At 43.3% G+C, this 24,152-nt stretch overlaps 1 protein-coding gene across 1 annotated transcript in view; it reads right to left on the bottom strand.

The window, feature by feature from the left end:
• KSR1 (kinase suppressor of ras 1) overlaps positions 1-24,152 on the bottom strand; it is a 76,312-nt gene that overhangs the window by 16,352 nt on the left and 35,808 nt on the right. Inside the window, 8 exon segments of the mRNA XM_050908938.1 lie at positions 168-336; positions 653-759; positions 867-928; positions 1,514-1,597; positions 2,690-2,737; positions 5,857-6,358; positions 8,543-8,690; positions 19,971-20,111. Of these exon segments, the coding sequence (XP_050764895.1) occupies positions 168-336; positions 653-759; positions 867-928; positions 1,514-1,597; positions 2,690-2,737; positions 5,857-6,358; positions 8,543-8,690; positions 19,971-20,111 (1,261 nt within the window).

Below are 24,152 nucleotides of genomic sequence, written 5' to 3'. Positions count from 1 at the left end.
AGAACAGGCCATTTTCTTTTATCAGGTAACAAGATACACCTTCACACCTTGCTTAAGACACAACCATGTGTTCAGAAACGCAACTACCTATGAAGTCTTGGTCAGCCTCTGCTTGCATAGAGGCCTTTCTGATCTTGGCAGAGGTCTCCTGAAAAAGATGAATTTACCTGGGAAGTTAAATCGTCCATCCCTCTGGCCCATAGGAGATGGGTTTGGGGGAGGTGTTGCACTGGGAGGGTTGGAAGACTGGAAAGGTGCTGGAGAAGATGGTGTGGATGAGGTTGTAGAAGAAGGATTACTGCTAGAGTCCAGATGATTTATTGCTGGTGGATGCTCCTGCAAAGCAAGGAAAGTCACTCACGAGAAAACAATAAAAAGAAAGAAAGAATTCCCTCAATGTTTACTGAACAACAGAGAAAGGAAAGCTGTCCCTAGCCTCGATCATAGCACAGTTTTTCTAAGCAAGTAGGCAGCTGGAGCTGTGCACAACCTATGTTTTACAAGGAGAAAACGTCACATATCGAAGTCTCCTTGCAACGTGAAAGCTCAAGGTGCCATTCTTGCTCCAACCAGCAAGATACTGCTGCCACTTCTCCTTATTGTAGCTCCTCAGTGACTTACAGACACAAGACTCACTTCAGTCACCATGTACCTTTTTAGTTAGTGCTTTGGGAAGAGTTCCAAATTGTGGTTCTGTTGGTCGGTCTACTGGATTATTGATATCAGAAGGGACAGACTCTGTTCTTCTTATTTTTGTTACTGAAAAACAGGTTGGAGAAGGGAGAAAAAAGCTTTAATCAGACTTTTTATTCTTGTGATACCATCAATTACATTGAAATGCTAAGAATTTGTAGCAAATTACTTACTGGGAAGGAAGGATATTCTACAAGCAGGTGCCTCTTTAGTACATTTGTTGTGACATTTTAATCTGAAAGAGAAACATTACATGTTAAATAGCAACTTGTTCTTTCCCAAAAAGAGGAAGCCTACCCTTAATTTGTAATTCTTGTGCTAATCTCAGAGGGAGTTCTGGAATGCTCCGGGCCCCAAAGCAGCATGCATTCATATGAAGAATCCTATTATGTGTGTCATTAGGCTAATGAAAGCCATATACATATCTTAGCATCTGATTTATTTTTAATATAGTTACCTTCACTGACTCTCATCCAGCAACAGTGAAGCACTAAAATCTCAGCGCTCCGGACTAACAACTCAGACAGAGAAGCAAAACCTAAAATCCTCGCTGTTATTTAGGTATCCAGCTCCCACTACAAGATTTGCCCATGATCAGGTAGGAAGCCTGTGGCAGGGAAATAAATTTGGTTCATCCATGTGTCAGGCTGCCAACCTAAAGTATAAGTTGTGCCAAAGCATCCCTTTGCCAGTTCAGAAGCTGACTGAAAAAATGATGCTACTGCAAAGAGTGCATCACATCAAGAAATACATGTTACTGGCAAACTTCAATGGATCAAATGCGAAGTTCTTTTGAAAAAGATCATCACTGTGTGCTCACCTGCAGTACTTACACTTCACCCCGAACATCATGCTTTTCTGACAGACTTGGCAAATCTGAGATAACCAAGACTTTGTAGAGAACCTAAGTAGAGACAAGAGGGGAAAAATCCTGTTAACTGGTGCCTAAAGGAAAATTAACATTTGTAGGTAGTTACAGACAGGCTATACTTCTTTAGCTCTTTCTGAAAAGGGCAAGTAGTGTTGTGGAAAAGACTTCTCACTTTTCTGATCAAAAGCAACTGAAAGAAGGCTGGCAGCAACTCTGCTGGCCTCTTGCTATTTCTCCACTCGTGGAACAAGGCTGAGAGGTGCTTAGAGGTGTCTCTGACAAGGAGACAGGGTGTGCATGAACACACATCTCTACAAGGTCCTCAAAGCTGCAGCTCAGCAATTACAGATCTGAAGTATCATGCAGCCAAAGATACCGAAGTGACAGAATATCACTTCTTTTCATACAAAAACCTCAAACTGGAATTGAGCTTCACCTCATGAAACAAGCAAGTACTCAGAGGGAGCAGCCAGCACGCACTCCAAGCCCACAAGCATGTGCTGCCTAGCAGTCGCTGGTGTCCCTCCTCAGGTCAGCAGGACATGTCATGTGGTGCTGGTTATATTCACCTGACCATCTTTGTAGAACTGGGACCCAGTTTATGGTGGGTGGGTGGTGGTGGGAGTGTTATCCCTTTTACCAGAAAATAGAACAGATAGGTTTGTTTGGCATTAGAACTGCCTGGCCCAGGTTTGGTTTGGATTTGGGAAGGGGGGATGCAGGAAGCCACAAGGGAGGAAAAGGGAAATATATGCTCTTTCCACATAGGGAGGAAGGAGCAGCTTCCCTTTCATTTGTAGCAGCGGAAGTGTTTTAGAAAAGGCACTGTTACACATTTGGCATGCTTGGTCCTATCCCCCCATACACAACATTGCTACTGCTGGTATGCTAGTCATTACAGAATCACGAGTCAATTGGCTTTATAAAGAGGATTTCAAGTGCATATATTAAAAAGAAATGAAGCTGAAATACATAGTTAAGGCTGAACTTGGCAAATGAGGCACCCGACCCAACTTCAAACCTATCTTAGAGTCGTGACTGGTACAAATGCACTACATAGGATGCTGTCCTGGTCTGACCCCTCAGTTTGTTTCCTTTGTGGCTCCCACAGCATGTGTTGCTTACCTGTGTGTTACAGCTAAGCCAAAGTCTCTTCGTACCGTTTGGGGGATCCTTGGGAGAGTTCTGATGGAGAACAAAAGGATGTTTTAGGGAAGCATTACTCACAAGTGTGCTTACCAGTCTAGACAGAAACAAAGCGATCACTGTCATAGATAAGGACTAGTAGCCATGACACTGTTAGTAGCACAGCTGAGGTTGGTTTGCCTTCTGCTGTAAAGCTACTACCAGTTTTCATGCAGTGTCAGTAGACTTCAGAATATTCTTTTACACTGAAAATTATCATCTCCATTTTATAGACAGGGCCACTGTGACCCAGAAGAATAAAAAGATTTATGTGAGATCACTTAGCTAGCTGATAAGTGCAGAAAGGGAGACCTAGACTTCAAAATGCCAGTCCAGTGCTCCAGTGGTTATACCACATAACTTCCTAAAAACTCTCAAATACTAAGATTCTGGCATATTTCCTGAATTAAATCTACAGCCATATTGCAAATCTGGAGAAAACTCAAATCTGCAAGTATCAACATAGCTTCAAGGCTGGACACTGTCAATGCTTACAAAAAGCCAGTCTCTTTATTTGACCCTAGATGGCACCAGATTCTTTTTTATCATTATTCCAGTGAACTTTTAAAGGCATCTGTGGTCTTCAGCATCTTAGAATAGGCTGGAATGACTAGCTGCTTTTCCAAGGAATATTGCTGATCTAGTGTGGCCATCCAAATGCACAGTCATCTGAATTAATCATAATACAACAGTTAGGATGGCTGTTAACATCAGTTAAGATGGCTAAATCCTTACTGAAGAGGCCTAATTAATATAAAAAAAATTGGAACTGAATGGGACTTAAAAGAGCCTACAGTATAGATTTTAAAACAGACTAACTATATGGATAGAAGCACCAAAATCCTTTGTTTCTGTTTGAATTTATTCTAATGCCTTTTTTATTTATTGCATAAATTCTATCACTCTCCACAAAGAAATGCTCAGATTTCTGCTTGCATTTTCATTTTACAATTTTCTTTCTATGCTTTTTCATTTCTGAAAGTAATGCCTGGGATTTTTGTTTTAAAGGGCATTAGATATATGTGTGGTGCTATAATGTCCTTATTTGGACTTCTATACTTTACAAAAAGGTGAGACACTTTCCAAGATGCCCATATCTCTCTACATTAGCTTCCAAGGTTACAGGTTGTGTCTGAGACACACATAGTCACATCAGGATAGCTAAAACACTAAATGGCATTGATACGTTACTGGATAAAAACACAAGTCCTAGTCCTGTAAGCCGCTAAACACGTGAATAGACTCATCAACATCAGAGGAAGCATTCCACATTTAAGCACATGCTGAAGCATTTCTCAGAAGGTTGCACACAACTAATTTCATTACAGAGATACCTGGCAATGAATATCCAAAGATACTAAATGGTTAGATATGAAGTTATTTCTAGTACCAAGAGGCATCAATAACAGCTGCCTGAAGTCACAGACAAACAATTACACCCAAGCCCCTTGCTTTAACCCTTTAAACATCAGTATTCCTTTTCCTCGCTTTTGTCATCTGAAGAAATACCAGGTACAAAAAAGACCATGTAAACATCCTGCAGTTCTCCAGTAGGCCAAGTAGGCCAAGCTCCTGTTAAAGTTAACAGAAGCTCTGGGGTAAGAAGGCCCTATTGAGGACCTCCAGAGGTTGCACAGGGATGATCAACAGATAGTTGACAAGGACAGGTTCTTCTCTCTCAGCAATGAAACGAAGACAGCCCTGTAAAAATCTCTTACCGAACCTAGAAAGAAAAAAAAAAAAAAATTTTTTTTTTTTAGACATTCATATTCATGTGACAGGATACACACTTTGCTAGAGCAGAAACTCCTTCCTGCAGTGTTTGATGTCAGGTTTACAAACATCTCTGGTTTTGCACAGGCTCCTGAAGTTGCTGCATACCCAATATTTTCCTGCCTACCAATGGTAGTCTTTGCTGGGTAGAGCTCCAGCTCCAGCCTGTGAGTGAAGTGTATGAGTGCACCTGAATTTTGGCTTGCAGGCGAGAAGCGTTAATGGGGCTGCGCAACTCAGGCAGCTGGCAGGCTCCATGGCAGTGCCTGAATCACAGAAGTGCTACGTTCTGCAATTCCTATCAGATTTAATCAACAGGACCTGGATCACAGCAGAAACCAGGTTCTTACCACAATTTCAAAACAAGGCTGTGCATTGGCCACAGATGCTTACTCGCTGCATTTAGACATTTAGCAATTTGCAGGTTTTAGTATATACTTCATATGCACTCACAGTGTGGAAGAATACTGTACTGATTACAAGGCTACACATTTATAATGAACTCTTTCATGTCAATCAGCAGGCAATACAGTACTGCAGCATCAAAAGCACAGCCCTTTGCTGTTAATGCTCACACCCAAAATCTCAACTCCATTCTGAGCTGGGCTAGTTTCTCTTACATAAAAATGTAATTTTGGCAAAAAGGTTCTGAGTAGAACAGGCTCTTTGAACTCTTCCAGGTGGTCAAAGAGTTAGAGTAAGTTGTAATGATCCAGTGCCTGCTACTGAATTTGGATTCTGACCTAAGTCTCCGTGATGTTTAGGGATAGCCAGTCTTTGGAAGGCACATTTCTTTCCCAGTTTCAACTATTAGTTAAATGTTAGATTAATATCTTCCATCCAAAAAAAGCATATCTCAAAGCCTGGATCAGTCCAAAAAAAGAAGTAGCCTAAGACCATTTGTCTTGTTATGGAGCTATAGTTGTCTATACTGTAATAAATGTGTTTTAAAGCTCACACTAGCAGCTAAAATACATCTTAAGATAAAAACATAAAAGGATATCAGCCACCTGAACTGTGAGGAACATTTAAGGACAGAAGAGAATTCTAGTACGTGGAATTGGCTTCTAGATGCTTGAGAAAAACTGGTTGGGGCCCTTTAATAGCAGCAGCCATCCCAACCTCCCCAGCAGGTGCAATTTCAAATAAATTCAAATAAATTTCAAATAAAGTACACTATTAACAAGCAGGTTTTGTGGTTATCTTAGAATATCCCACTGATATAGATTCTCAGACTACAGTGAAACCATGACAAGGCAACTGGACACCAGCTCTTTCACAGAGTCAGAACTGGAGCACTGAATGCCTTTGGTACGAACACAGCCCGCCAGTGCCCATGGGGAAGGAGGAAGTGTCAAGCTTACTTTATTGGAGGAACTTCATCTATCCTGTTTCCCAACTGTGATTCGTGGGACTTGCTCCTTGTGAGGGTTGGAAAGTTAGGTAGCAGCTGAAAAACCTTCCGGCAAGGGGGAGGAGGAGTCCGTGGTGGCTTCAACTTATGCCGTCTCTTGGCTTGAGGAGTGGTTGGTGGAGTGATGGTGATGCTGTGAGGAGTCCTTGGCGTTAACCTTCCACTGTGTGCGGGGAATGCAAAAGGGTCCAGTAGGTTTTCTGCATAGATAGAAGGTCCATAACTCGAGGCAAGAGAATCTGAAGATGGGATTGTAGATACTGACACAGAACGTGCCTGCTGGCTGTTGCCCTTGGGAAGGTGCAGTGCAGAGGGAGTCCACGTGGGCGCAGAGGAGCAGGGGGATTCGGTCGTGTTTGTAGAGCTGTTCTCTCGGCGTGCCTCAGAAAGATTCATCAGCACGTCATCTTTTAACTCCCCACCTGCTCACCAACGGTAGCAATGTTAGTGATTGATTAAAAGAAAAGCCAATGTATATACACATACCACATCATGCTGCTTTAGGCTATAAGGTGTTGTTCCCCCCCCCCAGCTTTGCACCTAGCCAAGGTGCAAGCCTAATTTCTCCTCCCCTGAAACTCATCAGCTAAAGTAACCTTTAAAATGAGAATGGCAGTAACTACCCTTCTTTCCTATCTGTACCAATGTACCTCAAAAGCTAAAATGGGTCCTATGCTCTAAGATGGGCTGAGTTTTAACAGATTGAGGCCCTATTGAAGAACGTGAGATATACATATCTACATAAAACAGGCACCCACATCCCACTGGAAACCTATGTGGATTTGGTGTGAATCTGTTTAGATTAATCCATACATCCAAACTGGCACCCCGTCTGCTTTTAGACTGGTCTTTGGTAAAAAGAGGAAACTATTTTCTATTAGCCAACAGAACTGCTAAATACCGCTTAAACTGAGAAAGGCCATTAGACTGGAAATAAGGAGTATCGAGGAGCTCCTGATACTCACATGGCCACTTTTCTCTCTCTCTGGCATGTAACCAGTGCCTAGAACTCACCTGACACCTGGAGTACTGCGGCACTGCTGTTCAATTACAGGCAGCAGCAGCACTCAGCACAGAGCTGCTGTGTTTGTTCAGGCTGTATTAGCTAGAGCTGAACCAGGGACAGACAGCTGGACAAAAAGAAACCACCGTATCCCGCTGGATCGCTGGCACAGCCCAGCACTGCCTTCTAAAATGCCTAGCACTGTAGTTCAGAATGGTCCAGTACAGCTTGCAGACCAATTCTGGGTATAAGTGGGAAAAAAAAGTACAAAGGCCTGCAGGCAGCAAAGCGGGAATGCACAGATTATTGGGATAATTTCAGAGGCTTAATTCATCAGGATAACTCTCTGGCTTAATTTTAAGTATGTCCTTAATGACTTAAATCAAGGTGAAAAGTCAAAGCTTCAGGGCCTGATGTCCTGTTGACCAGTCAGTGGTTGAAAAGAGATCATATACTTGGATTTTAAAAAATGCCATTTCTTTACAATAAGTGAATGCCATGACTTCTGAACAATGGCTGGTTTTGCCACAGTATGGATGGAAAATATTTGACAACCCAGGACAAGAAAGATTAGAAAAAAGGAAATATGAAACTGAGCTGTTTGCTGACTTTTCCATTAACTAATCTCTATGATTTGCAAATGGTATGAACTGTCATAATACCAACAGGAAACGTCACCTTTCAGTGACAGATTGGTAATTGCTACAAAGAAAGATCTGATACACGTTAGTACCAGTATGCTGTGAGAAACACTCTCGTACAAACAGATTTTACAATGCCTTTGAAAGTAGCCTGGGGAAGGTGACAGGGTAAGATGGTGAAACAGCACTCTGGCAATCTTGAGCTTGACTGATCTTAAATAACTTGGTCAGATCCATTTGCATGCTGAACACATGCATTTCTAATTACACTGTACCCTTCTTTCCATAATTTCACGGTAAATCAGGGTTCTTTCTAGCTCTTGAATCTGCTATTGGAATTTGGCTAATGATTCTATCAATTCTAGCAGTCAAAGAAAAATAGCAGGAGGCAAGTGGTTTTAAAGAGAAGTGAATCAATTGGCATACTACAAGCTATGCAGTGATAAAGGGTTGTCAGAGCAATGTTTTTCTCTTCCAAAGCATTGAGTTGAACAGTACTCAGGCTTCTGAGCAAAGTAATGCCAAACAGAATTACACCTTCTTTCTGAGCTGGCAATATTTGGGGAGGGGATTACCTACAAGAAATCTGGTTGTATTCATTAGGTCAAGGATATGTGTAGTGAATGATGGAGGATTAACCGGAGCATTAGACACAACTCTGAACAGAGAGGGAATAAGGATACAGTCTATTGAGTAGGAGAGGATATGTCTACATACATTTATTCCCATTTATTTATTTATTTATTTGACATGCTGTCAAAACCAAATCCAATCCACAGCTCTAGATGCGTTTGGTCACTGCAACTTCATGTACATCCAAGAGCCATAACCTGATCCTGGTTACAGAATATACTCAAAGAAATTCTCTAGAGGTTTTTGCAGATTGTCTCATATGAAAGAAAGCAAGATAGGGGCCAGGTTGCTGAGAAACTAATTCCATAGAACAACAAGGCAGTCTGTACCTGATTCAGTCACCTTCCGTAAGCAGCTCAGTGCCCCATTGAGTCTGGAGCACTCCTCATCTCTGGCACCACATCTCTTCATTGTTTCTTTCACCTTTGACTCATTCATTTCTAGTAAGGCATCTAAGGTTAGCTCCTCTGGTATTCTCTGCAGAAAAACAAGATTATACTTTTTTTTTTTAAATATACATACATAAATAAGACTGTCACTTGTTATTCTGATGTACTTTAAATAGTGCCGCTGTCTCACTGCCTGATCTGACTCATGATTTACTCATTTTGGTAGTGCATCTCTCTTAAGGATCACTGGGTCAGTAATGACCATGCAGCAGATCTCAGCAGTGATCAAGAGCTGCTCTCTCTCCTCCCTACACCATGAGAGACCAGGCGTATGCTCGAGTGATGCTCTGTATCACTAGGATGTTATGGTTGTTCTCTGGTATTTAAGTTAGGATTAGAGGCGATTGAAATATTCTTCTGCCCTTGTGGAAAGTTTTCACTCAGTATTTTTGAAAAGCTACTAATGAAAGCTTAACTTTTTCATTAAAAATAGCAGTCAGAAACAAAACAGGCCTAAAGCCTGAAAAATGTCAGATAAAGATGTTTGGCTTTTCAGTAGGGAAGTGAAAAGTAAAAACAGTGAGGAAAATTACTTCTTTTGTTAAACAAAAAGAAATGTTTTGACAAAGAGATAGCGACCTCCTCCTCAAGCAATTTTTCCTTCATTAGAGAACCAGCCTTACTCGTATCTTGCTTGGAAAGATATTTGTGCAGAACTCCTTGTACGTCTTAATACACCAAAGCCCCCAAAGTGATAAGGTTTAGATCAGGCAGACACAAAAGATACAAGAGACTGGAAAGCATGAAATGATCTGCTATTTCCTGACACAGAATTGAGCTGTGTCGCCTCTCACCTCCCCCATTCAAATGTTTCCAGTGCAACTCTGCAGCAATTGTGGTTAATAAACAAAACCAGGATATTTAGCACAGATACCCAGGAATTTCCCTGAAAGTTTTGCCTAAACAAACCTCACTGCTGCCTGCTCTCACAATGAGATCACAAATTTCACAATATTTGGCCTCTTTCCTAAAGTTTCAACTCCTGGAATCAAGCTATATATAAAAGGGTTTCAACTTTTATTTGAAGGGGAAACTCAAAAGTGTGTCTCGCTGTTTGGAGAAACCAAAAGCTTGAAATCCTCTAGATTCTTAAACCCCGCTTCCGACTATAAATCAAATTTGAATGTTATTGAATGTCCTTTAACAATGGCATCTTTCTTAATCCAGACTCATGCCTTTGAGATCTGACGCATGACTTTTGATTTTAACTGTGACAGTGCTAGAAACAGCCCCAACCTTTGGCACTTTGTAGGTGGTAACACAAAGAGTAATCACATAGTTTCCATTTTTAGTAACTGTTGCATGAAGCAAAGAAAAAGAATAAATTAAGAAAGGGCAGAAGTCTAAGAAATGCATCCTGTATCTTCCGTCACATGCCCTGAACCGGATGAAACACAAAACACAGCTGACTCAAGGAGAGGCCAAGAATTTAAATGAGCAGTAAGCACAAAGCAGGTCCATAGTAAAGCCAGAGTTCAAAGAAGTTTGGGTAAATTTTCTTGTTCTTCTATAATTAGTATTAGCAGAATAACAAAAGCACAGATATCCCAGCTGATGCTGGGTATTATTATTAATTTTTCTGCACACCTGCACCACCAAGATGCAGGAGTAAGACTGCCCCAAAAAACTTGTTCCTGAATGACTTCCACTTGGACAAAATGCGGGAAGCACAAAGACTCCAGTGAAAACGCAGTGCAAAATCTGCCCTCCTGGGACTCCTAACCTGATATCACACTCCAAAGGACAAAAAACCCCAGGGGTTCAGATCATCTGAGCTGAAACTGGAATGGGTTTCCACAACTCAAATATTCCAGCACAAAGCCAGTACAGGTTTGCTCACACAGAGCCCCGGCCAAACTGAGCTGATAACAACAGAATTAAACCAAGTCTTTCTTATAGTTAGTTATTTCCCCAGCACCCCCTGAACTCTTCTCCCCTGCACGCAGACGGGCAGTTCACAGAAGCATCTTTGTTCAGCGGTATCACAAGGGTGGTTCTGCGATGCAGGACGTCAGCCTCGCAGCGACACAAGCAGCTCTAAAAGGGACAGTGACTGGGGGCAAACATGGAGTGAGTTTTAGCTAATATGAAAGAAAGTTTTCTACACCACCACGGGTGCCCCTGTGCTCCAGAGCAGGGAAGCTAGTGTTTCCCCATTAAGCGTAAGGGAAAGCCAATGTCTCTTACAAAAACATTTATCCCATTTCATGCTTTTACATGGTATTAGAGTAAGCGGGATTACAGCCATGTCATTCTTGAATTATCTTGAAACATTTCCTCACCCCCACCACTCCCCACTAAGAAAACAACCCAGATTACGTAGCCACTGTTTTAAGCAGCAGCGTCATTCCAGATCCCAGTATAAGCTACCAAGTCACATTACCCAGTATCACCTCACTTCCCTATCCTTCGCACGACACAAATGTAACCAGTAACTTATTAGAGTTATTAGTAAGTCAATCAGTAAAGTGGAAGAGACTAAGATTTCCTCGGGAAAGCAAAGCTTTTCCACCACAGCCAGTTCCGCAACCCAGACTTTAAACGGCCAGCACAAGCAGCTGAAATGCAGGGCCAGCTGGGACGGGACTGGTGGCAGCATCGTTGGGGATCTGGTTTCTCCAACGCCTGCTCTGTGGCAGGATCCAGAGTGGACAAGCACCACTGATCCGCAGTGTTAACACCCAGGGTAGTGACTGGCACAGGGGCGTATCAAGGCTTGGCTGCAAGCAACATTTGGGCTGGCAGAAATGCTAGTGAGCCACAACGCTTCATAAAAGCAAATGTGGCATCAAGTACCGAAAAAGGTTCTTCCTGCCCAGTTTAGAGATCACAGGAAAGTCAATAAAGCAAATCCCAATTAAATAATTTAAAAAACCCCAAAACACAGAGGCTAGAAAAAAAGGAGGAAATCAGTCTGGTCTGCAAGCCTGTGTCCACTCAAGTAGCCAGGATGCAGTCAGGTTCTTTTCTGTCTGTTCTCCTTTCACAAGGAGGGCAAAGCACAGCAGTTACCTAGGGCAGATGCCACCACACCTTTGACAAGAGCCTTGTACCTGTATAGTTAGTCCTCAGTGGAGTAAGAAATGGGCTATTAGGCCTTTGGACTGAAAAAACTGAGTATATACACTGAGTGTGTGCTTCAGTTTGTATCAGTAAGGCAGAATTGACTATTTTAACTTACCCCAAATTAGCTCTCCTGGTTGTGCTAGTACAGACAAGGCTTAACTGGGGAATTCCCATTTCCTACCATAAGAGGTATGCGCAATGGCATCTGGGCTCAGCTCCGGGTTGTAACAGCACACACACTCACTGCTCCCAAGGCACAACTCACAAGCACAAAATTGTTGAGCTCACAACCAGTACCGATGCCTGAGGATGGCAGGGATGGAGTGTTGCAATATTCATGGAGTAGGCCTGGGTCCTGCACAGTGCTGTTCAGAGCCTCACAGGTCCTTCTGTCCTTCCCAGAGGGGAGCACAACCAAATGTTTACTGGCACAGAGAACTTAGCTGTCATATTTGTCCCATGGCAGCTTGATGGTTAAACTCCAGGATCGCCTGTTCTTGCAAGTCTGATGGTGTTTAGTGCTTTTCTTTTTTAAAGATCAAACCCCTGCAACCACAAATCCCCAGCTTTCACTTTTAATTTTCAAGCCTTCCTGGTTGCAGAGAAAAACCTTGAAAACAATTTTTAAAAAATTACAAAACATTCCAAACTACTGAGCTTTTTAGAAGTGTTAGGGCATTTTTTCCTTTGTCTCATTCATTTGCAGGAGACAATCACTATGGAGGGCTTGATCACCCCTAAGGTGACTGGTTTCACTTCCTTAAGCAGGTCTGCGCTCTACAACTCAATGTGTGGCCTGCCATGAAAAGCTATAATGGTTCACACAAGGCACAACTAGGCAGCAACGGGCAGCCTCAGCTCTTCACTGCGAACTTTGCTCCGCATCGCTAACATGATCTCACACAGACACGCACCCTGACAAAGGGTCCAGCCTGCTGCTAGCTTGCCCCCTTCCTGGTTCTGCATGTAAAGTCCAATCTACTCTTTTGCTCAACAGTTTAATTTTAGAAAGACAGAATAGTAAGTTGTAGGAAAGTATAAGTACAGAAAAGGAGATTATATTTAAACAATCCCAATGACCTTGAGCTGGGAGAGCTCAGACTTTCTGAACCTGCTGCCAGCCCCCATGACACGCGACAAAAGAAATAAGCCTTAAAAGGGGGGGAGAGGGGAAGTAAGAAGCTTTCTTTAAACAGCCACTCATGTGCTGCACATATGTGGTGGCTTAATATAAAACCGGTCAACCTGATCCCTGTAAGATTGGCCTGATATGATTTAGCTCTACGTTAGCCCCCCAGCCAATGTGATAATGATGAGGGTCACTAGTTCAAGATGGCTCTTAAAACAGGTTCAGTTGCTGCTGATGCTCTGGCTCAGCTGTTGAGCTGGGGGGAAGAATGTCCCCTGCGAAGTGCCCTGACAGCGTCCATCTCAGAGGAGCATGTGGTGGGCTCCAACCCCCTCAGCGCAAGTGCAATTCTGGGCCCTTGCAAAGGGGTTACTCCCAATCTTCAGCACTGAGGGTGAGAAATGTGGGTCAAACAGACCTCTCTCTATCTGCTTCTTCATGGGTGCTGTGGCTTTAAAAAAAATGCAGCTTAAAGGCTTGCATTAGGGCCAAGCTAAGTACCGTCTCCCTGGGCACACCTTGCCTTGACTACAGAATGACAGGGGAAGCTGCAAGATATTCAGATACTACTCTAATAATAAGGTCAGTTTGGGAAGAAAAAAAAAAAAAAAGAGCAGGAGAGACAGAACCTGCTTTCAATCTGTCAGCACCTCAAAACTGCCAGCAAAATCTAAAGCCTTACTCACCATACATTGCTCAGCAGAAGTGACACTAAAAAGCCCAAACCAGGAAATTATTCCTCTCTACAACAGGTAAGAGGACTTTTCGACAAAGCCCTCCTGCTTATCAGACATACAGACTGTGCACTTCATGGTACGCATGTTTAAAAGAGAGAAAAGTAAATCACAGTGTATCCAAGAAGCCGTCCAAAGGTTAGTCTCAATTAGTCAGGGTGAAGAGTTCACAACAGTGTAAGAAGGTCTTTAATCTTGTCTGGTGTCCAACTTAAATCCCTGAAACACGGCAAAAATGCTGGTATCTAACACAGTGGATGGGTTATTTTTGGGAAAGACTCCTCCCTGCAGATAAGCCTATGGAGCTAATGTTGCTGCTAGCACTCTGCAAAATCAGTCTGACCTGCTCCTCAACCTAGTAGACGTGGCTCTTCCTATAAAGCCGCACAGTTGTCAAGGCCCCAAATGCCTCCTCTTAAATCAATACATTCCCTCACCAATCATCCTCCTGTAAAGCAGCAGATGCTAGAAGAGAAAGCCCATTACATAAGGTGCTTAAATTCCCACTGATAGCTCTAAGCAAAGCATGTAAGGATGCTCTTAAGAACATCTTGTGCCTGCTAGTTGTTATTTTGCTCTGGTTTTCTGGTGTCCAGTGAAGAAGGTACTGAAAAATCATATTATTAAATTTCTGGAGATTTTATGGGCATTCTGGAAAGCATCTCACATGAAATTTCTAGCTTGCATTAAGCTGTGAGTATACACAGGCAATGGTTTCCCATAACATCTCCCTCTTTGCTGTTTCACCTCTCACACAACAGGCCGGGTGGAGAGGAGCTGACAGTCTCAGGGCATTCCCATTCAGTTTGCTCTTTGTGGGCAGGATAGCTGCTGTCACTTACTACTTTTCTGTAGGAAGACAGATGCAGCGGTTGCAGCGTTTCACTGCAGATCCTGAGGGGTAGTGTGAGCCTTGTGCTGACCTCAAGCCATGAACGATTCACAGCACACAAGGCTGCAAGGGGCACCTGGACCCCTTGGCAGGGGAAGGGAACCCTGGCAGTAGTAGAGAATATTTTCCAAGAGCTGTTTACACTGGGGAGAGGCCTTCAGCTGGAACATAGCGATGGAGTTTTAGATCCAGGAAGCCTGCAGGACAGAGTTAATTTGCATACACAATTAGCACATTCAGGATCTCTGCTATCTGGCAGTCCAGTCAGAGCTTCTGCTGCCAGACCCATGGAAATCCCCAGCAAACAGCCGAAGTCCTCATAGTCTGTTCATGCAGATATGCTGACAGAAAAGGACGAGAGGATACAGCTGTGGAAACCTGACAGGCTTAGGCAGAACTGCCTCTTCTATTCCCCCAACCAAAGTAAGGATGCACACACATAAACCCCACACTTTTCCTCCAACAATTGATCAGTACGGTCTGCTACAAACTAGATCACAGTCCATGCAAGTATAACCATCTGCCATGGTCTCATAGTATCAACCCTATGCCAATGCCTCATCCTCTACAGATTTTCACAGGGGCAGCAGGAGACTCTTAGCAGACAATTCCTACTCAAGGCACAAGCCTTTCCTGCTCTGCTCCCCAGTGTGCCAAGCGCTGTCCCTGGCTTGCTCAGGAACCACTCTCAACTACTTAAAGAAAGTAGGTCTTTGGCATAAATGCTAAATGGGGAACGAGACAAGTTTCACAAGCAAACAGGAGGTACTACAAAAAAATGTATACATTAGGAGTCAAATACATTCCCCAAATGGAACAGCCATAAACCAGACCCAACCACAGCACGGTTTCATCTGCTCCCACATAGTCTCCCTGGCGGCAAGTTCTGCTTATAGCCAGCAATCACTAGGGCAGGATTCATCCCTCCCTGTGCATGACAGTTATCTACTCTAAAAACAGCTTTCCAAACTTGATTGACTGGAACCCCTGCTACGTGGTGAGCAGGGCTGGTTCAGGCATGTTTCAGAAGATAAGGAGATGACTATGTTCTTAAGCTACTTTTTAAGACAGTGACAAGTTATATGTAGGAACAAATATAATAGTTACATTTCTGGGAAGAACAACAGTAAAGGCAGAGAGGATTTTTTTCTGTGCTAAAGAAAATAAGCCAATAGAGATTTTTTTAATCTCTTCTTTTTGGTAGCTCTGCAAGAGACTTCTTCCATCAGCCTAAGAGTGGGGACAGCACTCTGTTCACATCCTCCTTCCCACCCACTCCCCCCTCAATTCTTGACTCCAACTCTCAGGGGGAGCAGGACAACCCAGATCAGTATATTTTTCTAGGTCCATTTTCAGAGCAACTTTACCCACTGGAGACCACTACATAGCTTAAATATATCTTCTGTCTGTATGGTTCCTTGTCCTGCCTTTTCTAGTTCTCAGTTCAAGTATCTCTTTTCCCAGTTTCAATCCACCATATTTAACCATTTATGCATCATTTTCGGTATTAAACTACACGTACACAGTGCTAATCAATCTCTAGGACTCCTAGCGAAAAACAAGGGCTCCAGCATTTCCTAGAAAAATACTTAAAAAGAAAGTTACAGAACAATATTAGCCCAGCTCCAAAGCAGAGCCTGCTCCACGCTAGCCACCTTTTCTATTATAAAAATCTGTCTGGCAACTGATTAGAGGAACAATAACAAAGAAACAGAAATAGCACAAGTTGGGGTGGGGGTTCAAAGCTTCCTCACCCCTCAGAACTGTGTATTCAGAGAGAGCAAACAGGATCACAAACTCGAAGCTTGTATTCACCACCTACCTCCAAGTCTGCTAGGTCCACACAGAACAGCCCTTTCACTCTACGCAGCATGACCGGCTGACTGTTATCCATGTTCACAGGAGGTTTAGCTGTTGCCCAACGCCATAAACAGTGCATTGTTATTACTATAATCTCTTCCAGAACTAAAGGATTTTACAAGCAGTCATTATTCTTGTTTTAAATATAGGTTTTCAAAGAAAGAAAGGAGCCCGACAACGAGACAGCAATTATAACAGCAAGAGCTTTCAAGCTTCACAATGTCTAGAGCAAGTCACTGAGCAAAAATAGTCTTCACTCTGGACTAGAGGAGTCAGCAGATATTCTAAATTAGAGCCGGTGCTCTATTTCTGACAGGAGAGCCTGGGAGCTTCTGTGCTTCCCTGCATGGCAGCTTTATTTGGGAGAGGACTGGGGGGGGAGAGAGGGGAGGGGAACAGAGAGAGAAAAAAAGAGCATTGTTTCTCTAACCTCTGAGCTAAAACACTGCTTGCAATTAGGCTGTTTTTCAAAGGTGTTATGTCACAGATTAGCACAATCTTGAAATACTCCCTCCAGCAACACTAGAAATGCAAAGGGAATCAGAACCATTTAAAAAAGCAGAACCACATGAACTCAGGCCTTTCTCCTGATTTGTCCCTGACAAGCAGTGGGCCACAGGAGAGCCTTCCACCTGCATGCATCTCCTGCATTGTACCTGCTGTTTCTATGTAGATCTCAGAGGTGGCCAGGGAAGGGCTCTGTTGCAGCTGTTCTCCAAGATTCTACAGGTACTTGGCAACTTCTCCAACTAGTTTTAGAGCCTGAAAGTCTCAAGAAGAGGGGGCTATGTGCCTAACATGAATACACTATTACAACATTCGTGGGGTTTTCCTTCTCTCTGTAGCACATTTTGGAAGCATTAAGAAGGAAACCCACCCAGTATGACTATTTCAGTTTTACAATGAGCTAACAGTATCTTAGAGATGGGAAATCATTCCCCAGTGTATCTTGTACACCAGCCACAGAACCAGGTACGGGACTCAAGTGTCCCCATTTTCATTGTCCGACCTCCTCAGCCATCTCTTTAAAGGCTCCCTAACCACTTCTCTCCCCAGTTATGTCACAGGCAGTGTGCATAAAGCTAAGGGAAACCATTATGTATTTCTTAATAACTAACCTATTAAAGCTCCTTCTGTCAGTGATTTCCATTTTGAAAGCATTCAGCTGAAATGCAGTTTACATGCTGTATGAAATCTAAGCAACAGCAGGAATGATCCCATGATACCTGTAACATTTCTGAAAGACAACCCACCACAGACAAACATCTCCCCTGCACTGTCTGCTGATGTCCATGCCACAAACACCAACAGTGGCTGCCTTGCTATTTTCTAAGCAGTGAAATAACAGGACAAAAAAATCACTGCAAGAACAGAGCACTTAGTTTATTAGCCCAGCTATTTCCATTTCCCCCAGATTACAGCCTGTTCCAGCATGCCTACTCAAAAATAATTTTAATGACCCAATGGGTGTTGCAGTTCTCCTGTCCAGCTAATATAAATGCTAGAGAAGCTGTCTGCAGCTGCATGACATGGATGCAGAACTTTAAAAAAAAAAAACAACCCATACACTTGGAATCACAGAGGAATTTAAATGCTTTGTACACCTCTTATATTTCTGTCCCAGAGAACAGAAGGAACATAGTTCACTACACTGGCCATTGCTTGGGAGGGGGTAGCAAGAGAGCATGAACGAAAATAATAAACAGCTGGAAAATGCTGTTTTTGCATATATACAAAACCGAATTTGTTCATCCTTTTTAGTGACCACATATACGGAAGGGCAGTCTCAACCCTGTTTGCTCCCTGAATTAGCAGGATGTGGCAGATTTGAACTGTCCACCTCCCTCCCCCCCTTCCTCCACCTCTTCCCTTCCCCCAGTTCTGCAAGCATCACAAAGGATTTAAAAAAGAGCTACAAAGACATTCTTTTAGGCTCAGGCAATTCCAGTAACCTTAGAAACGAACAATAGTTGGGAGCCTGGCAGTTTGGCCACAGCAACAGGCTGCTTTTCTGTTCTCTCATTGTCACTGCTGCACCTTTAGCTGTGCTACCCAAAACCTTGCTGGGCTGGAAGGCAAGATCGAGCATCGTATTCAAAATAAATAGTAGTAAATAAAAGGAACAACTCGGTCCTGAACTCATCCTATTTCACCAGAGTCTGCTTAGTTGCATCAGGACCAAGCTGGAATAACTTCCATGAAAATTTGCTGAATTTTTCACTCAGGCAGATTCCTGCTGAAGTCAAAGAAAATTTTTGCTTGTGTAAGGATCAAAGGAAACTGAATGAGAACACTGTGATCTGGCCTGCAGAGCCAAAAATGGGAAAAAGAATGGAAAAAGCCTTTTCTGCTTTGTTTAGCCATCAGTGGACTGAGCTCTGCTTATATTGCCATTAATGTTACACTGAAGTGAAGTGTCCCCAGTACAGAACAGCATGGGGAAGCCATGCACAGTCCAGACCCAAGGGAACAATCTGATGTCAGTGCCCTGCAGTCCTGGAGTTCCCAGTAACCACCTAAACACAGCCGGGATTTCAGACTCCTCTTCCAAAAAAAAAAAAAATTGTCAGAGACAGGAGCTGGGGGCCTTGGCTTATCTGGTCATTTCTGATTCCAGCAGAAGTGTCAGATTATCCTGCGCAATAAAGAGGCTTCCAGTGATTTGCATGTTAAGAATTAAACTGTAAAGATCAGAAGGAGCCATGGTCTGTGAGCATGAACAGCTGATGCCAGCCACCACACAGACCACCACAGGAGAGTTATTCATTCCATTCTTTTACACTGATGCAATACTCTTTGGTATCAGTTTGAACCACAGACTTTACTCATGGGGGGGTGGGGTGTGCGGGGGTGCTGTATAAAATGAAAACACCTCTCTTGTTTCTGAGCAAAGACTCCCACTCAGTCAAAATCCAGAGCAAAATCCCCCTGCCCATTACCGGGTTGCAGTCCACTTGATTTTGTAGTCTGAGTGCTGTGTGAGGCTACACAGTTTCAAAACCATCAGCCTGGGACAAACTCGTAAACTCTGACCACTTTTGCTAGTCTAAGCTTAGAGGGACACAGTGCTATTGGCTATTTTTGGATCTTCACTAATTTATAATTGTGGCATGTATGCTTTTAGAACTAAATAGGCTGTAACAACTCAACATTTTTGTCCATTTGTTGGATATGTCAATGCACAAAATTGTAACTCTTGGTCTTTTTTTGGCTAGTACTGGACACAGAATATAGTATGGTACAGTATTATCTAAAAAGTAGTAAGTGATTAAGTTATGGCATCATTCTCAGACTTAGCAGGCAGAAAGAGAGGAGGTCCTGGTAATGCAGGACCTTTGTCTCATACTGAGCAATAGGTGTGAGGCGTTGCTTCAAATGCTATTATGAGAAGATCCCTACTAACTCTGGGAGAAGGACAAAGGGAAGGGAGCGTTTCAGCACTCCCGCTGGGTGATCACCGCTTCTGGGAGAGACGAAGTACCCTTTCCACCAAAGGTCCCTCGGTGTACCCACACCCTCCCACCTTGCCTGAAAGTAAGTTCAGGAAACTAACTTAAACCCAGCACGCAGCTGGGAATGTCTTGAAAGGGTGGGAAGGTTCTGTGCTGAGGGTTGTCTTCGCCTTACCTGTACAACTTCTTTCCTCACATTGACAATGTCTAACCAGTCATTGAATCTTGGGTAGCTGTTGAGCTCTGCTGTCCTGTCATTCAGGGGCACACTCAGCTTACACTGCCGTTGTCTGTGGATGTAGTCAATCAGCTTCACCTGTTGGGATCCAGAAAGTAAACAGTTAAGTTCCTTGGGATATGTTGTCATCTTCCTGGGCAATGTTTGTACATTGCAGCCAAAGGGGATGCTGGTTTGCGAGTGGGGCTCTTTCGTGATATAAAAATGACATACTCTTACAAGCGCTCAGGGAAATTCATACAGAGAAGCATTTCCCTCATATCAAGCATCTTTACTCTTCAACATTTCAGCAGAAGGCAGGACCGTGCAGGGCCCATCCCTGCAGGACTCTTCTCTAAACCCATACCAACAAAAGTTCTGTGCAGAGGTGGGGTGTCATGCCAAAATATGAAAGGGCATCCAAACCACTTGAAACAATTAATTGCATTCAGTTTAAAGGCACTCCACATGTACATGCAACCTCATCCTGGATCCTGTGGGTATTGCTAGTCTAACCTGCAGGACTATCTGCCCGCTCATCCATTGGTCCTGTATGTTTGTTATACGCAAGTATAACAAAGCGGCCTGCAAGAAGCTGCTCTTACATCTGGCCTTCATTTGGGCTAGAAGATCAGTGAGGCAGGAATAGCCAAAGTACCCAAAGACTCTGAGGCCCGTTATCTGATAGGCATTTCTATTACAAAATCAACATTAAAAACAATGATCTTAAAAGAACAAAAATTCAGGCAGTTGGACTAGATGATTGTACATTGTCTATTCTATTCTAAAGCTTTATTCCAAAGCTTTTATCACCTGACCATCTCATGCCAAATGCACTACACAGAAACCTTCACTTTAGGCACAGAAAAATAAAACGGTAAGAACGAATATTATTTGTGCCTTATGTTTGCTTATCAAAAAGAAAATATTCTCAAAAGATTTCTCACTATGTTGCACATTCCCATGGGACAGACTTAAGCTTCAAAACCTTCCTAACAAAACAATGCCTCAAGCAAGTTAGTTGATCCATGACTTATAAACTAAAACATGTTCTTAGTCAACAAATTTTAGCATTTGGGACAAGATCAGACTACAAATGTAAAGGAAAAAACAAACATGGATTCTTTGACCACTATCATATCTCTCCTCTTAAGTTTCTGTTCAAAATATTTTTGGTCTATGTTATCTGAATGATGCTATACATGACTTGTATGCACAATTTCAGTTATACATGGGAAAGAGAATTAGATCATCTCCTCTTTCCCAGATAAAGGATATGTCAGATATTACAGGGAAAATAGATACTGCGTTTGATCTCAACTGAACAACCGCCATATGGAGCATAATGCTTTTGACCTGCTCATCAGTTTGGGAAAGCTACTTTGTAATAACTGTCCTAGAACAAATGCAAATTCTTCCTTGACAGTATATGGGAATCACTTGTTTTGTTGAAAGGGGGAAATTCTTTCTCCTCATCTTGTTTACTGTGACCCAGTCCTGCAAACGCATAATCATGAGGTTGATCCATGTGCTCTTACACACAGCCCTGTTAAATTAGCAAGGCTCTGCAGGGGATAACAACAGAACGTGCACAGAAACACAGTTAACCATAAACAAGCACTGAGCAGGAGGACCTCTACTTGCACAGGGGAACTACACTCTGCTACATTATTACATTCCTAATACTATTATTTAAAAATGACTGATGAGACCATGTTTCTAGCTACAGTCACAATTTCTTGGGACTCAAGGCATTGTGGGCCTCCGTTTTTGCATATGGCCAGACTGGTAGTCAAGAGTAGGAAAAGCCCTGAAGGCCATCCTTGGGATGGCAACAGCTTGCAGCAACATTTGCCTGAAGTGACCCCACCTCAGTGTTGGAGTCCAGCACATCCAGCTGGATCTTTGCGGCTGCAACTTCAAAACTAAGCTGTTTCCACATGAATGGAAGAAGCATATAGATCACTTGCACGTAGCTGCAGCTGAAGTCAGTGGAAGCCAAGTGGCAGCAGCAGCCCACAACCAGAACACTACACTGGATGTTGCTTGGAGCTGGGCTGCATTCTAGCAGCAGAACCACCAGTTCTGTGTAATGAAGAAAGCCAGCAGCTGTTGCAAAGGCATTTCTAGCTTGTGCTTTCCTGTAAAGTTAGCTGAGGGCTTTGTTTTATGAGCAAGCCGACTCCTTACAACTATCAGGTGTAACTACAAGTTTGTCTCTGCCCACACACTTCTGAATTCACACAGCAGAGCCATGAAGTTTGAGATTTATCAAAAAGCGGGTTAATACAAAAGTGATTCAAACTCTTCATGCAATGAATACAGAAATGCAAAGCAGTGCCACTCTTAGGAGAGGCAGTTGTGCAATAAAATGACTGCCATGTCCTAGAACACTCAGCCATCCCTTTGCATTTACACTCTGACCACCCAGCTGAAACCAGAGGAACCTTTTAACCATAACTTCCTAACATGGCTTTGGAGCATGAGAACTAAAAGAAATTACCTTGGAAATCCCACTCAATCGTTCTCAGTCTCAGTACCTCTTTCTATAAAAGGGGATGATAGCACTTCCTTTTTTCCACCCTTTGCTTTCTCTAGCCAGACCCCATGCTGCAGAGCAGAGCAGGGCAGGCCCCTCCAGGCAGCCATGGTTCTGCCGAAGCCAGCCGGGCTCCAACCGGGCTGGCCACGGGCTCAGCAGAGGCCTGGGCACCACCGACAGCCACGTGCCTGTGCCTGTACTCTGCGCCAATTAGAGGCAAGTCAGCTCGCTCCCTCAGCATAGTGCCATATGCTAGTGTGACTATCTGACTTTTAAATACTGCTGCAGCTTGTTCTGCCTGTACCCGTACTCTTAAACTTGGTGTCAGCTGTACTCTCCTACGCAGTTGCACCTTCAGTTGCACACACCCCCAATTAAGATGTCTCTGGAGTATGTGTGCTCTGTTCCTTCAGAGTTAACTGAGCACAGGCAAGGGGCACATAGGATGTCACTGGCTGGCTTAGTCATGACCTGCTTTCTCACTGTCATATGTATTTTCCCAGCCTATCCAGTGAGCTCTCCTGTTCACAGTCAGGTCAGAAATGAGCTTGGAGATGCTGTTCCAAGTATCTTCCTGCTAAGTGCTTGGTTTAATTTTCTTCTGCTTCTCATTGTGCTTTTTCCCCACCTCATGGCTCGGCCAGCTGGCCCACATTAGATGCAGTGTGACTCTGCAGATCTACCTAGCCATTCCAATAAGTCTGCGCACAGCTGGGGGGTAACTCCCAGATTAGAGGGATGAGCTGGAAATACTGTCTCCTACAGTTAAAGCAATTGTTCCACAGTTTAGATTGAACGCTATCATGGATCTTGACTGTGACTTTCGCCTGTCTGTCCTAAAACTCCTTTTTTAACAGGAAAGGCCTACATTCTCATCATTAGGGTTTCATTCCACTCAAGATACTTGGTTCTGTTCTTATTGCCTCCAAATGTATCATGTTTGCATCCTGACTTTTTCCCTCAAAAGACATTAGGGAGGAAAAGATTAGTGAGGAAGAGGGACTTTGCTGCGGGTAAAGACAGGAACAGGATAGTCAAAGCCCTAACAGGAGAAGTGAGGGGAGCACATTTGCCCTTTTGTCTCAAAGAAGAGCAGATCTGGGCTAGAAGTGAGGTTAACCAAGAACACAGATTGGGAATGGAGGCAATAGGAGCAACAAAGAACTGGTATGAATAGAAGGGGAAGGTCCCCTCATAAGAGGCAGAAAGAAGAGGTGTCAGGAAGTTTGAGGACTACTCAATAGCCCCCAATATGCCAGAAGTCAGCCTACATAAATGAAAAATACCTTCCCAGCTGTGCAATAGGTATATCATGGAAAGGAGAAGGAAGACAGAAATCACCCAAGCCTTCTCTTTTTCTGGAGGCCATTCCAAGCAAGGTTCAATGACAATATGTACTTTGATATACAAACTGCAACCACAAAATCCAGCCAAAGGCAAACAAGTCAGCTGCGCATTTGTAAGCCGCGGTATGTAGAATTCCCAGGGTACTGTGGTATGTTACTGCTTCTTCCCCCAGCTCACCTCACTCCTTCCCCATTCCTGGGCATACCTCAAGGTTGCTGAGCAGCTAGGGAAAGAAGCAAGATTGCACAGTG

This window comes from Gymnogyps californianus, chromosome 20 (genome assembly GCF_018139145.2).
Source record: "Gymnogyps californianus isolate 813 chromosome 20, ASM1813914v2, whole genome shotgun sequence".
Classification (NCBI taxonomy): Eukaryota; Metazoa; Chordata; class Aves; order Accipitriformes; family Cathartidae; genus Gymnogyps; species Gymnogyps californianus.
The sequence above is the reverse complement of the archived record's forward strand: the minus strand, read 5'-3'. Positions and strand labels throughout refer to the sequence as shown.